Raw genomic sequence first — 14,540 nt, 5'->3', positions numbered from 1 at the left:
AGATTAAATAAATTATTAGAAGAATTTTTTTACTTAGCAACAACATTTTTGTTTATTTTAATAGTATTTTGTATTTTGACAACGAAACTTATTTCCCATAGAAAATACTTAATTTTTGTTTATATCTTGCCTGTATATGTGATAGAGTATAAGGTACTGTGTTCTTTCTGTGGTGGTGGATAGACTAATTTCAGGGATTTCTTATGGAGTTTTTGGTTTAAAAGTTTGTTTGTTAATCGTTTGTTCGTTGTAGCCATTGTATACTGCTTGCTATTTATTTAATGATGTTCTGTTCTCGAAGTTATTTTTTTTCATGGGAATTTCTGTCAGTCTGTGTATCATATGGTAGGCTGATAATTTATGTTGTGTAGGATGGGATGATGAATTGTGTATAGTTGTGTCAGTATGGGTAGGTTTATGAAATACATCAATTATAATTAACTATTTAGATGGGTAATAAGCCACAATTAAATTGAAAAGTATTATTTTGTATTTTGACAACGACACCCGATCTGGGCGTCGAAACGTTAATAAAACTATTTTTTTCAATTTAATTGTGGCTTACCTATCTAAATAGTTAATTATAAAAATGCCACAAGGAAATAACCGACATCGAACATCAATTATTTAAAGAAATAACCGAAGAACTGGCTAAATGCAAAGGTGAACAAGATTTCATAATTATCAGTGTTAGCCAAAGGTTACAGATTTTGGGAAAAGCTGTAACGATAATATAATTTTATCGTCTAGAGTACGCCAATGAATTAAGTAAAACGTGTTTTTGTACCGTCTTGGACGATATAAAAGTCGGAACGAAAAGCCTAGTTGATTATTATTCTTGGAGCGTTGATCGAAGAATAATAAGTAACAGTGAGGTATAAGAGGTGAGTTTATGTAGGTAGTAGCTCCCGACCATTTTCCGCTGTCGTTTTGGCGAGCTGAGCGAATCCGACAGTTTTCCTCTTACCTATCCTTATACGAGCGGTGATCGTATATCCCTAATATGTCTTTTCATCTGGCGAGCTGAGCGAGATTCCCTTTCTTCCCATTCCTTATACATTCATGTCGTATTAATAAAAGCAATTCCTATTTCACGCGATCGTCAAAATCATTCATTCATGTACAAAATATCGTCACATCGGCCCGAACAGGAAGCTTGATGCGTAGATTATAAATATATTTTATTAACGATATTAATGAGTAATTAATAGTACAGTAATTGAAGCTTTTTAGCTCAGAAATTTTTTACTATAAACCGATTTACATGAAATTTTGGAATTAGGCTTATCCTACACTTAACTTAAGTGATATTTACCCGAACTCCGCTTTCACCCTGGGGGTGGTTGCCACCGCTTTTCAGTGGTAGATATTTTTTTTTTCAAAATAACCTCAGATATCAATAGAAGACCTAATTTTAAGTAAAAACTGTTGTATAAATTTTTTCAAAAACCCAATTCTTTTCAAGTTATTGGCAATTGAAAATTCGTAAATTTCTCACGATTTTCAACAGTTTTTTGCAAATATCTCCAAAAATATGCATTTTAACGATAATATTATAATAAACAAAATTGTAGCAGGTATAAAAAAGAACAAATTGATTTTTTAAAGAGTGTTCTAAGTGCAATATTAAGCGAGATATTGAAGATCAAAGCCGTTTTTTATTATGTGTGAAATTTAGTCGATGTATTCAATGCCGTCTAGCGGAGAGCAAATAAATTTTATGCATGCTAATGAGAAAGGATTTTATAGTGCATAAAATAAGCTTTAAAATGAGCACTGTTAAAAGTCTTTTGTAGGTAAAATGAGTGAGCTGTAATGAAAAACAGAGGAACATCTAATGGTTTTTTTTTTAAATCAATGGATTTCATAAGTACCATTTCCACCAAAATTAAAATTAATTGTATTCCGTCTAGAATCAACTTTAATATAAAGAGTTTGATGGATTCTAGCAGTTTCGCTACTTTGGAACACATATTTTTTGAAAAAATCTCGATTTTAAGAAAAAAAATGTTTTCGAATTTAAGAAAATCCACCTTCTTTTCATATTATCTCAAAAATAATGAAAGATACGTAAAAAAGTGAAATAAAAAAATAGGTTTTTTTTGACAAAAATTTTGATTTGTTTGTTTTTCCTATCACACAAAAATTGACGAAGATATGATTGATTAAAGAGCGCGCGGTAGCGCAATCACAGTCTCTCTCGAGCCCTTTGACCCTTCACCGTTTCAAAATAAAAGGTTTTTCACTACATATTATAATGAAAAAAGTTGTAGGAATGATGTTGATTCTAGACGGAATAAGATTCATTTAAATTTTGATTTAAATGGCACTTATGAAATCCATTGATTTAAAAAAAAACATTAGATGTTCCTCTTTTTTTTCATTACTCATTTTACGTACAAAAGACTTGTAGACGCGTTAGTCAAATAACGCGTTAATTAACGGCATTAGACGTTACTGTGGCCCCAGCATAAGGCTGGTATGGAAAGAAGTTAAGACCACGTGGACGCCCTCAACTCCGGTGACGACATAATATAGCAGGAGACCTTAAAGCTATGGGCATGGAGATTGCTCAAGACAAAGAGGAATGGACGCATTTTGTCAAGTCGGCTAAACCCACGAAGGGTTGTAACGCCTCTGAGTAAATAAATTGTTGTCAATAGCAGTGGCGGCTCGTGGCCTTAGAGACAGGGTCGGCAAGATTTTTTTGTCTCCTCATATAGGTATACCATCAAACTAAAAGGCTTAAATCATCATAGGAGATTTTGTTGTTTTTGTTTTTTTTTTATTTAATGTACTTGACATTCTCTATTGTTTCATGGTGTTTCGACAATACGTGTCGATTCTTTTGAGACAAGATAAATCCCGTTTATTTGAGGCAGAAATTGGTGGTAATAAGAAAATTGATGAAGAGTTTGTTGTAATGAATTGCAGTACTTACTACATAGAATTATACATACATATTTTGTAACTTATCCCACTTTCTGAAAATATTTGGATCGGCATAATTTTTAAGTACCTAACTTGTAATAATAAGTATCTTGGAAATTCTTTGGCGAAGGTAACTTTTAAATTTTGAATCGTCAAAAATTTGCAAATCTTCAAAATTCGAAAAACGAGTATCTATTTGCATATATTAGTAGGTATCCAAAATTTCAAGATATACCTACTCGTTTTTCGAGATATATGTATCATGTCGTTGTCTTTTTGGGATGGTTCGGAAATATCAAGCGAATCCAAAACGTCACTGCGTATACATTGGAAACTACTATCATTACGAAAAACTCTGCGATTTTGCACCAGCTTTCTTATTCTATTTTTGGAATAATGTCAGTTGACTGATTTTAAACAACAATGAATATCTTGGGCAAACTCTGTCTTAAAAATATTAAAAGAATATTAAAAGAGTAATTATTTAATAAAGTTCTCAAACCGATTGCTTCACGGATCGAGGTATCGCCACTTTCAAAATCGTCGCCTTCGATAATAAAATCAAAAACTTCCAAAAGCTGTTTTCTAAGTCTCAGATTCAATAACGTTATTCAAAATGTAACTATTTGATTATATGTATTAGTTCATTCTGTATTACGAATACATTTCGAATCAGAAAGTAAATATTTCTAAAACAATTTTATTAATTCTCTATAATTACTTTGATTTTTAACAAATGCTTCGATCCATCGTGTCCACTAAATGATAATTCTGACAACTTAAAAAAATTACAATATCAATTAAACGACGTAAAACGGCGTGATTATTTTTGACAATTTCTGCCGATGCTTCTAAATGAAACACCAACCGGCAGATTTAAATATGCCGTACCTGTCGCTTAATGCCTACGGAGAGAATGTATGTTCGCTTGCTCATCGACTTGTTATTTCGTTGAGTTTTACGTGTAATCGTCAAGCTACGGATGAGTTGGGGTCGGCTAGCCGAAAAGTCAGATGAATGGCTCGGATCATTCATTTTTTGAGAAGTCTGTTATGCACAGGGATCACTTAACGCTCGGATTGATCAAATCCTTTTAAAAACCATGGATAAAATTTAGTCTGTATTATCTGACAGATTTTTTTTACTTCACAGATACAAATATTAAAAAAATCTATATCTATAAATGTGTGGGTCGGCACTGCCGACCCTGACCGGCCGCCACTGGTCAATAGTTATATTTCCGCTCACTACGAGATTTGTCATCCGTTTAATTTTCTCAAAGTTTATTTTTAATCCTGCACTCTCAGAGTTTTAAGCGAGTGTATCATAGAAACTGTATCTTATAAGTTGTCTGCGATTAATGCAACGTCATTTGTACATCTCAGATGATTCAATCTTTTTCCATCTATATTGATATCCATATCTTGCCATTGAGGATCGTGTTAACAATTTTGGAGAAACATTTCCTTGTGCTACTTCTCGACCTAAGCTTACTTTTTTTGTGTCTTCGAGTAGTCATATACTTGATGTAGAATTCTCATAGCTGTTTTTGATTAGTGATGTATACCTGTAATCTATTCGGCTTTGCTTTAGTGCTTCCAGTATTGTCTCCAACTCAACAGAATTAAAATCCTCGTAATCGACAAATGCAAGGACCAGTGGTATGTTGTACGGGCATATTGTAGTTTCACTTATCCCAAAAAACTTCTTAATGATTCAGAAAATAAGCTAGTCATATCATATGCATGAAAATGCAGTGGGGAAACGTGAGATTGTCAAAGTAAATAGGACAAAAGAAAAAAGGAAAGCCCAAAAGCCGTGAGAAATGAGATTTTGTCAAGGAAAGAAAGAAATAGATTTCTTAGGAAAACAGTTTTATTCTATATATAATTTAAATCACAATTTGTAATGTAAAAAGTAATAATAAAAAGTAACTCACAAGGAAATATCTATTTTTCGCAATAAAAAATGTTACAATAAATGGTATGTTTGTATAAATATGTTATATACAGAGAGTGTTGAGGTCAGATCATATCTCGAACACATTCAGTATCTAGTTCTTGGATGAGGCATCGCATAAATGCCATCTCCTTACGAGCATTATCGAACATGGTACGTGGATCACTAGCCATACACCTCAAGCAATTGGGGGCAAAAACCATAGCTAAGTTGGAAGCATCCATTTTTGTGTGCTGTATGACCTCTGGTTTATTGAAAGTTTGCAGAAATCTAATAAGATAGCATAATACAAGCCTATGTAAGGTTGGGAGACGTAAAACTAAATCACACGCACGCCGAGAAGTCATTGGTTCAGCTACACATTCCGGATAAAGAGAATCAGGTATAAGTGGTTCGTACAGTTCGCGTAACCATAACTTTAATAAATTTGCAGGCACATGCGCGTCGCTGACCTCGCTGATCTCCCACGCATCCATCTGTGCTTTTAATCGATTCACCTCGTCTACGTCAGCTGATACTCGGAAAATCCCCTCGGTTGTCAGACCCTGTAGCTTTAACACTTGCTGCGACAGCTCTATCTGCGGCCAAGGGAGCCTTCGGTTGGGCCAACGGCTTGCTTGAAGTTGCATCACTTCTCGCAGAGTATTTCCAAATAAACTAGCTTGGAAGATTTGCTTCCGTGCTGCTTCAATATCATCTATTTGAGGACGGCGTGCGGTTCGTTTACCGCCTGTTCCTATCCTCTCTAATCTTTGGCACGCCACTGTTGCATAGTGGTTAACCTGAAAACAAAGTAAGATATTATAATATATGCACGATCAGGGACAAATACAAATATTCTAGTGTACGAGACAGTTTCGGATTTAAGGGGGGGGGGGGCAGTCTGGGCGCTGCTCGAAGCCCCCACAAAGCGCCAAACGTAAAAAAATCAGCACATTATTCACATAGAACAATTTTTGTCAACCAATTAACTGTGATATTTCGTTACATGGAAGGTTTCACTTCTGTTAAAAGGTTTCGCATATTTTTGCCAAATCACGGTCATAGAGCAGAAGATATATTTAATTATCTAATGACATTCTTGCAAAAACTTCTTGATATCGATTTGAAAAACTGCAGTCCTACGACAACGCGTCAGTTATGAGTGGAAAATACAATAGGTTTGTTCCAACACGACCGAGAACCGTCACGAAACGGTAATGCTCCTGCGCAGTAAACAAAATCCGTTCCAACAAAAATATGATCGTCATCGGATCGTCCTTCCCACTGTTCCAACAAGAATTGTGATCTTTCGGTGACGGTTTCGTGATGATCATTTCAGTAATCGGGCAAATGCATAATGTGCTGGTTGGACTGACTTGCGCACTAGGACTTAATTCTTTAAAGTTTTTGAGCCTTTGATCGACTAAAAGCACACAAGCTGTCACCAATAAAAATGACAAATATATGATTACCGTCATGGGACGATAACTGGGCGATACAATTACGAACATGCGCACAACAAACGGTACAAGTAGTTTCGTGACGGTTTCTGGACCGTCCAAAAGTTCATGTTGGAACAAACCTAATGGTGTTCAGCGTTGTGGATTCCGTGTGCCGCCCACTCTCTAAATTTAGTTGCAAAAGCTGCAGCTGAGTGTTGTCCTGCTGCCATAGCATTCTTTGATTTCTTAGAAGAACTATATAAACTATCTTATGTATTTTTCACTTCCTCTACATACCGGGTGGTGAATTGGGAAACGGGCATAGGAAACTCGATGTAAAAGTCTAAACTGTCGAATTCCTGCTTCCCTAATTATTTTACATCAAAAGACATGAGAAACTATTTGTAGAGGATTGAAATCTGTATTGAAAACAACTGTTAAAATTGTTCTACAAATTAAACATATTCCAAAATTTTGTAAAAACGGAATTCATTTTTCAGAGTATTACGCCAAAGTTAGGCCACACACAGTGCAATAATGTGTGTAACGGTTGCGTTCAGTCACAATGAAGTTATTATTTGAACCATATCTAAACTGTCATTATTTTTATTTTATCATTTATTATTGTTTAAAAAACGATAAAGTTAATAAGATACCCTCAGTTGAGGAGAAAGTATTAATAATAAAGATATTTTATTTAGTGTTGTTCTGAAGCTATTTCCTTGTGGCATTTTTATAATTGACTATTTAGATGGGAAATAAGCCACAATTAAATTGAAAAAAATAATTTTATTAAGATATAAATGAGTCAGATTAAATAAATTATTAGAAGAATTTTTTACTAAGCAACAACATTTTTGTTTAATTTAGTAGTATTTCGTATTTTGACAACGACACCCGATTTGGGCGTCGAAACGTTAATAAAATTATTTTTTTTAATTTAATTGTGGCTTATTTCCCATCTAAATAGTCAATAATTTTATTTAGTCAATAGTGTGCGCACTGTCAAATAAATAGTAACGTGTGGCCTAACTTTGACACACATATCTACTGTGGCAAATTTATTATATTTTTCAAAATTTTGGAATGTGTTTTTTTAGAAATTTTTGTTTTTAATACAGATTTTCAATCCTCTACAAATATTTTCTCATGACTTTTGATGTAAAATAATTAGGGAAGCAGGAATTCAACAGTATAGAATTTTACATTGAGTTTCCTATGGCCCGTTTTACGATTCGCCACCCGGTATAGATACAACTTGTTAATCGAATGTTTAAAAGTTGGGTCTGTAAGCGAGAGCAACGCCGACCGTGGCAGAAATATTATTTTTTCTAAAAGAGTAAATACTACTAGATAGTCATCTAGAAGTGATGCCGCAAAAGCGCTAGTTAAAGATTATAATCAGATTGAAGGAGCATTATCCAAAATTTCAGAAGACGATGAGCAACAATTTAAAGCTCGTAGCGATGCAAATGGTTTGTATAATCGAATGTGTTTTCTGGAAAAAGGAATATTTGCAATACTTTGGAATTAAATCTTAAAGAGGACAAACATCACAAGTCGTATTCTCCAAGATCCAAATATTGGCCTTAATTCAGGAGTGGCGGCACTTAGATCACTTACAGAATTTATATTCTTTTAAGGAATATTTGACTGACTACACTGGATTACGGAACATATCCAGAGACTGCAATGACAACATCAGAGAAATTTAGGACTCAGAATTTTATCACTATTATAGATCACGTCATTACCTCTTTAAGTCAAAGGCTTCTGCATATGAATCCATTCATTCCAATTTTGGATTTCTACATCATTTGGAAAATTTAACTCCCAATGAAATTAAAGCTCACTCACTGAAGCTTACCGACATTTACAGCAGTGATTTAGATGAAAACATAGGCGTCGAACTGGTACAATTTGTAGAATTTTTAAATTCATTTAAAGAGCAAATCGGCTCATCCAATATAAGTAATGAACTTCCAAACGTTGAGTTGACACTTCGTTTATATTTAGTTCTGATGCTAACTAACTGCAGTGGAGAGATATCATTCTCAAAACGTAAGTTAATTAAAAATCGACTTCGGTCTATGATGGGCCAAGAGCGTTTAAATCACCTCTCTATAATGAGAATTGAATACGACGTCTTAAAGCAACTAGACATGTCCGACATAATCAAGGAATTTTCAATTAAAAAAGCTCTAAAAGTACCCGGACTTTAACCATACATCTTAATTTGTTTATTTTTAATATTTTACTGTAACAAGATACAGCTCTTGTATTTTTTATTATTTAAAAATATAATTGGGATCTCTCGTTTGACCACAGACCAATCGTAGCAACACTCAGCACCCACATAATCAAACGACCTGAAATATCCAAGTTGACTTCCCCTAAAATTAACTGGTGTGAATTCAAGTACCAGCTTGACATGAATCTAAATCTTGGAATCAGACTAAAAGAAAAAGATGACATAGATAAAGCTATAAACCACTTCACCTGTCAAATTCAACAACCTGCATGTCAACCTATACCATCAATTCCAAAGCAAGAAAACACAAATACCACTCCGAATTATCTTAGACAAATAATAGTCGAAAAACGAAGAGCAAGAGGTAGCTGGCAAAAAAGCCGCAATATTAATGACAAACACAAATATAATTGACTAACCAGACAATTAAGAACAGCGCTAAACGATGCACGCAATGCCACATTTGAACACTACATTAATATCTTGTCTGAAGAAGATCACTCAATATGGAAGGCAACAAAGCACTTAAAGAGACCTACAGAACATAACCCACCAATTGAAAAAAGATGACGGTACTTGGGGAAGATCAGACCAGGAAAACGCGTCAACATTTGCAGAATACTTAGAGCAGAGAATAATAACGATGGAAACTTAATAAGAGACTTCCTGAATATTGCTTGCCCTATGACGCTCCCAATAACACCATCAGAAGTGAAAGTAGAAATAGAAAAATGCAATAACCACAAAGCACCTGGATTTGACCTAATAACAGGATTAACACTGAAACATCCTCTGAGAAGAACATTGGTCATCTTAACTACAATATACAATAGTGCACTCAGACTGACATATTTCCCAATCACAAGGAAATTTGCGCAAATAATAATGATTCACAAACCGGGTAAACCTCCAAATAAAACATCATCCTATCGACCAATCAGCTTGTTGTCGACAATGTCTAAGATCTTCGAAAGACTTGATAGAGTGAAGAAGAACATTAACCTAGATATAGAAATACCCACACACCAGTTTGGTTTTAGAGAGAGACACTCCACAACACAACATAATTATAACAAAAATCCTTACTGCTATTGAGGAAAAAAATATTGCACAGCGGCATTCTGATATGTAGAAAAGGCATTTGATAGAGTATGGCATACTAGATTCTTATCATCATCAACCCGTACGCGTCCACTGCTGGACATAGGTCTCCCTCAGCTCTTTCTTATACAAGAGCTAGATTCTTAGACAAGCTCAAAATTATTCTTCCAACCCCCTACTACCTAATTATGAAATCCTACATTGAAGATCGTTACTTCCAAGTAAAATATAACACAGCAACTTCCACATATTTTCCCATTAAATCAGGCATACCACAGGGTAGCGTCCTGGGTCCTCTACTTTACCTATTATTTACCGCAGATATCCCAACCACTGAAACAACCCAAATCTCAATATTCGCCATGACACCAACATAATCGCTGTCAATGAGGACCCCATTATCGCATTTGCACAACTGCAAAACCATCTTGACCAATTGGGAACATGGTTCAACAAATGGAAGGTGAAAGTAAATGAAACGAAGTCAACCCAAGTTACATTTACAAACCAAAGGGATGTATGTCCAACAATAAAAATTAAACGATACACAATTACCAGTCAGCACACAAGTCAAATATTTGGGATTAACCCTTGATACAAGATTAACATGGAAGCCGCACATTCAAGCCAAGAAAACCCAGATCAACATCAAAATACGACAAATGATATGGCTTATTGGTCGACAATCAAAACTCAATATTGAAAATAAACTGCTCCTGTATAAATCTATGATAAAACCAATTTGGACCTATGGTGTTCAACTCTGGGGTTGCTCAAAGCCATCAAATATCAAGATAATGCAAAGAGTCCAATCAAGAATATTGAGAATGATATTCAACGCGCCCTGGTGTGCAAGCAATAAAACCCTACACGAGGACTCAGCTACACCTTTGATAGACGAACAAATTCAAAGGATCACAAAGAACTACCTTGATGGACTGAGAAGTCATCCAAATGATGAAGCAATACTGCTAAACGCTCCTCCCGAATTCGCAAGACGACTGAAGAAACTATGACCAACAGATTTAATAAATTAAATATATTATGATCTACTAATGTAAAACATTTAATAGGAGGGTTGCCACAGGGCAGCTTCTCCCTCATGTATTTAACATTCAAACTATGTATTTACTTATAGCATCGATGAAGCAGATTGTGAATTAAAATAATGTAATACAAAATTTTTTTTTAAATATATTTATAAAAGTAGATCAACATTTTTTTTAATTTCTAAAAGGCTGTAGTTGGTTGTATAGGTACCATAGTTATAAAAACAATTTTTTTAATGGTAGAAGGTAGGGTCCCACACCAATTCTGCCCAAGGGCCCCCACTGCCTTAAATCCGGCTCTGGTACGAGAATTAAGTATTGGGTGAATACCGTAATAAACTTATGTTAAAAATGATGTTAAAGTCTATTTGTTTGCAATTGTCAGCTCATTACAAATGCAAATCTTCAAATAGTCTAGGGCGCATCTGTTTTGAGATGGACGTTGAGAGATGACTCACTATTTTTTTGCAGAAATTGCTTGGAAATAACGCACATAATAATAATTCAGTTATCCTCCCACTCAAAAAGTGGTCCGGAACATTGTTTAAATAATCAAAATGTCAAAAAATGAAGAAAAAGTTCGATTTTTTTCTTCGTTTTTTGATTCTAACTTCAAAAGTATTCATTTCCGAGAAAAGTTCCACTAACATAAAAGTAGCGTAATTAAATTTCCTACATGATAGGATTGGTTAAATGTTTTAAAAGTTGTCACCCTTGTTGCATAATAGCAATAATTGCGAAAAAAAGCATAAAAAACAAGTATTTGCATTTTACTTTTTTTTAACCATTTATGCTACAATTAGGACCTTCATATTTCATTCACAAAAACTTATGATAGTAAAACAATACTGTAAATTTAATTAAGATCGGTTTAATATATTTTGCAATCCAGCTTTCGCAAAAAAAATATTCAATTTTCAAAATTTTGCAGGACTGAAAATAAACCAGAGAGCAAGTTGAAATTTTTTTACACATAAAAGAACACTGTACCTTTCATTTGCAATTTTCAAAATTAAAATCGGTTAATTAGCACGGCGTCAGGATTTTTTTTTACATAAACATTAATTTTTGGTGCTACGCGAAGGACAGCGGATACTTTTGCTCTGATTGGGCATTCCAATGACCTGTCAAAAATTATCGAATATTGCGGCTGTGGACAAACGAATGTATTGTTGTTAATAATTGTTAAGTTGGCGTTTTAGTTTTTATTGTTGTGAGAACAGAGACAAAAGTAAGTTTATACATGTAGTGACTTTTTAAATAGTTTTTAAAAGCAACAGCTAGAAGCAACAGGTACTTAAGTGTAAATATTTTAGTATTGTAATAAAAAATTATATATTCTATTTGGAAAATGTAAAAAGTTCGATTTACACAATTTGATTTCTAACAAAATTTCTAATTATCTTTTTCTAATATATTATTTTCTTACTCTATATTTTGTTGTATTTTAATTCCACAAAAACTACTTACTAAAAATTAAAATTTATCAATACGTTATTTGTGATTTTCGCTTCAAGTTACATCGGTTTAAAAAAATAATAAAAATCGCTTCACTAAATAGAACCCAAGATAATGCAATTTTTTTTATTTTTCCATTTTGAAAGTTAGATTTTTTTGTTTCTCATCTCATTAATTAGTATTTTTTACTGATCCGGAATATGTTTTTATAAGGTGTTTGTGATTTTCAAACATTATGAAAGTTTATGTTTATTGTTTATTTAAAATATGTTTATTTAAAAAAATTCCCGACGCCATGCTAATTAACCGATTATAATTTTATCTAACAATAAAACACTGAAAACGTTTGTTTTCTATACTCTGTTTACTTTTCAGTGTTTTATTATTAGATAAAATGAACTTCCATCAAGTAACGGTCGAATCCATCGATTATAATTTTGCGAATTGCAAATGAAAGGTATGTATATCTTTTATATGTAAAAAAATTCAACTTGCCATCTGCTTTATTTTCAGTGCTGCAAAATTTTGAAAAATTGCGTTTTTTTGCGAAAGCTAGTTTTGCAAAAGCTATTAAACCTATCTTAATGAGATTTACAGTATTGTTTTATTATATAATAAAGTTTTTTTGGGTGAAATATGAAGGTCCTAAGTGTAGCATAAATGGTTGAAAAAAGTAAAATGCGGATACTTGTTTTTTTATGGTTTTTTTTCGCAATTATTGCTATTTTGCAACAAGGGTGACAATTTTTAAAATTTTTAACTAATCCTATCTTGTAGGAAATTTAATTACGCAACTTTTATGTCATTACAACTTTTCTCGGAAATGAATACTTTTAAAGTTTTAATCAAAAAACGAAGAAAAAAATCGAATTTTTTCCTAATTTTTTGACACTTTGATTATTTAAACAGTGTTCCGGCCTTTTTTGAGTGGGAGGATAACTCAATTATTATTATGAGATATTTCCAAGCAATTTCAGCAAAAAAATATGAGTCACCTCTCAACATCCAAATGTACTCATATTTTCTTTTTATATACTTGGCTTGGTTGGTGTCACGGACTCCGCAAATTTTGTAATCCATTTTAAAAATAGTTCTAGGCTATCTAGACACCTGAAATTTTCAGAATAGCTTAGAACTAGCTAACAATGCAATATTTAACTGCTATTATACAGGGTGAGAGATAATTAGTGGGGTGAAGCTCCGTAGATCCGTTATAGTAATTTATAGCGATAAAACTTAATAACAAAAATTGTAGCGAACTTTGAGCTTCATACAAAATTAGTTTGAATGTTACAGGGTGTTCGATAACATAGTGGCAGACCAAACTTATGTTTTTTTAAATAGAACACCCTGTATTTTATTTTATATTCGAAATCTTCGTAACTTTTCGATTACAAAAATATAAACGTTTGGTATGTTATACGGGGTATTTACAAAGTTATAACCAATTTTATATGAAAATCGTAACAAGTTTAACTACCTGTATAAATAAAAGCAAGCACAAGGGCAATGGTTTATTGACGTCATATTTTTTTATTTATTGTCAAAATTTTCGTAAATGGTTGTTTTGCTAATTTTCTTTATATTGAATACAGGGTGAGTCAAAACGCAAGTACGTTATTTTTTTCAGTAATTTTAAATAGAACATTCTGTATTTTATATCATTATCGAAGAGTACCATTACCATACTATAATTTTTGTATAACATTCCCTATGTGTAAATTTATTAGTTTTCGAGATATTTTCATTTTTAGAGCAAAATTATTAATAATTGCAGGTGAGCCATGACTGAATAATTGTCTAAAACTTACAATAATTTACGATTACTGATTATCAATCTGTAATCAAAGTTGGCTACAATTTTTGTTATTAACTTTTATTACTATCTATTACTATAACGAATCTACAAAGCTTTACCCCACTGACCAATCACACTGTATGGATAAATCGATTTTTTTTAATTTCAAACTATTTTAAAAATGTGACTAATGCAATGATATTTTAAAGTACGTTAATAAATCGATATCTACAAATCGATGGTGCCTCAGTGGCATTAGACTGCAGATCGATAGGTCCCCATTTGGAACCCGGCTGTTGCGTATCTTTTTTTAATTGTTTTAATAAATAATTGAAAGTTTATATACTTAATATTATATACAATATACCATTTTAAACAACCGTGGTATTATAAAAAATACTATTTTATACTAGTGTAATTTTTGGAATCATAATTATAAATAACAGTTAATACACCTACTAAAAATTCATATTTTATAAGTTAATTATTCTTTCCAAACATGTTGTGTCCTCTGGGTGAGGCAGATAAAAGTCCTATTAGAAATATCTCGAGAACTAAAGGAAACAGAA

General features: G+C 32.9%; 1 protein-coding gene across 1 annotated transcript in view; it reads right to left on the bottom strand.

Annotated features, from left to right (window-relative positions):
- Positions 1–4,788: 4,788 nt before the first annotated feature.
- Positions 4,789–14,540, bottom strand: part of LOC126878713 (rho GTPase-activating protein 39) — a 35,282-nt gene continuing 25,530 nt past the window's right edge. The window contains exon 3 of the mRNA XM_050641578.1: positions 4,789–5,672. Coding sequence (XP_050497535.1) covers positions 4,956–5,672 — 717 coding nt within the window. The 3' untranslated portion in view covers positions 4,789–4,955. The remainder of the gene's footprint in view (positions 5,673–14,540) is intronic.

Source organism: Diabrotica virgifera, chromosome 10 (genome assembly GCF_917563875.1).
Source record: "Diabrotica virgifera virgifera chromosome 10, PGI_DIABVI_V3a".
In the NCBI taxonomy this organism is placed as follows: Eukaryota; Metazoa; Arthropoda; class Insecta; order Coleoptera; family Chrysomelidae; genus Diabrotica; species Diabrotica virgifera.
The sequence above is the reverse complement of the archived record's forward strand: the minus strand, read 5'-3'. Positions and strand labels throughout refer to the sequence as shown.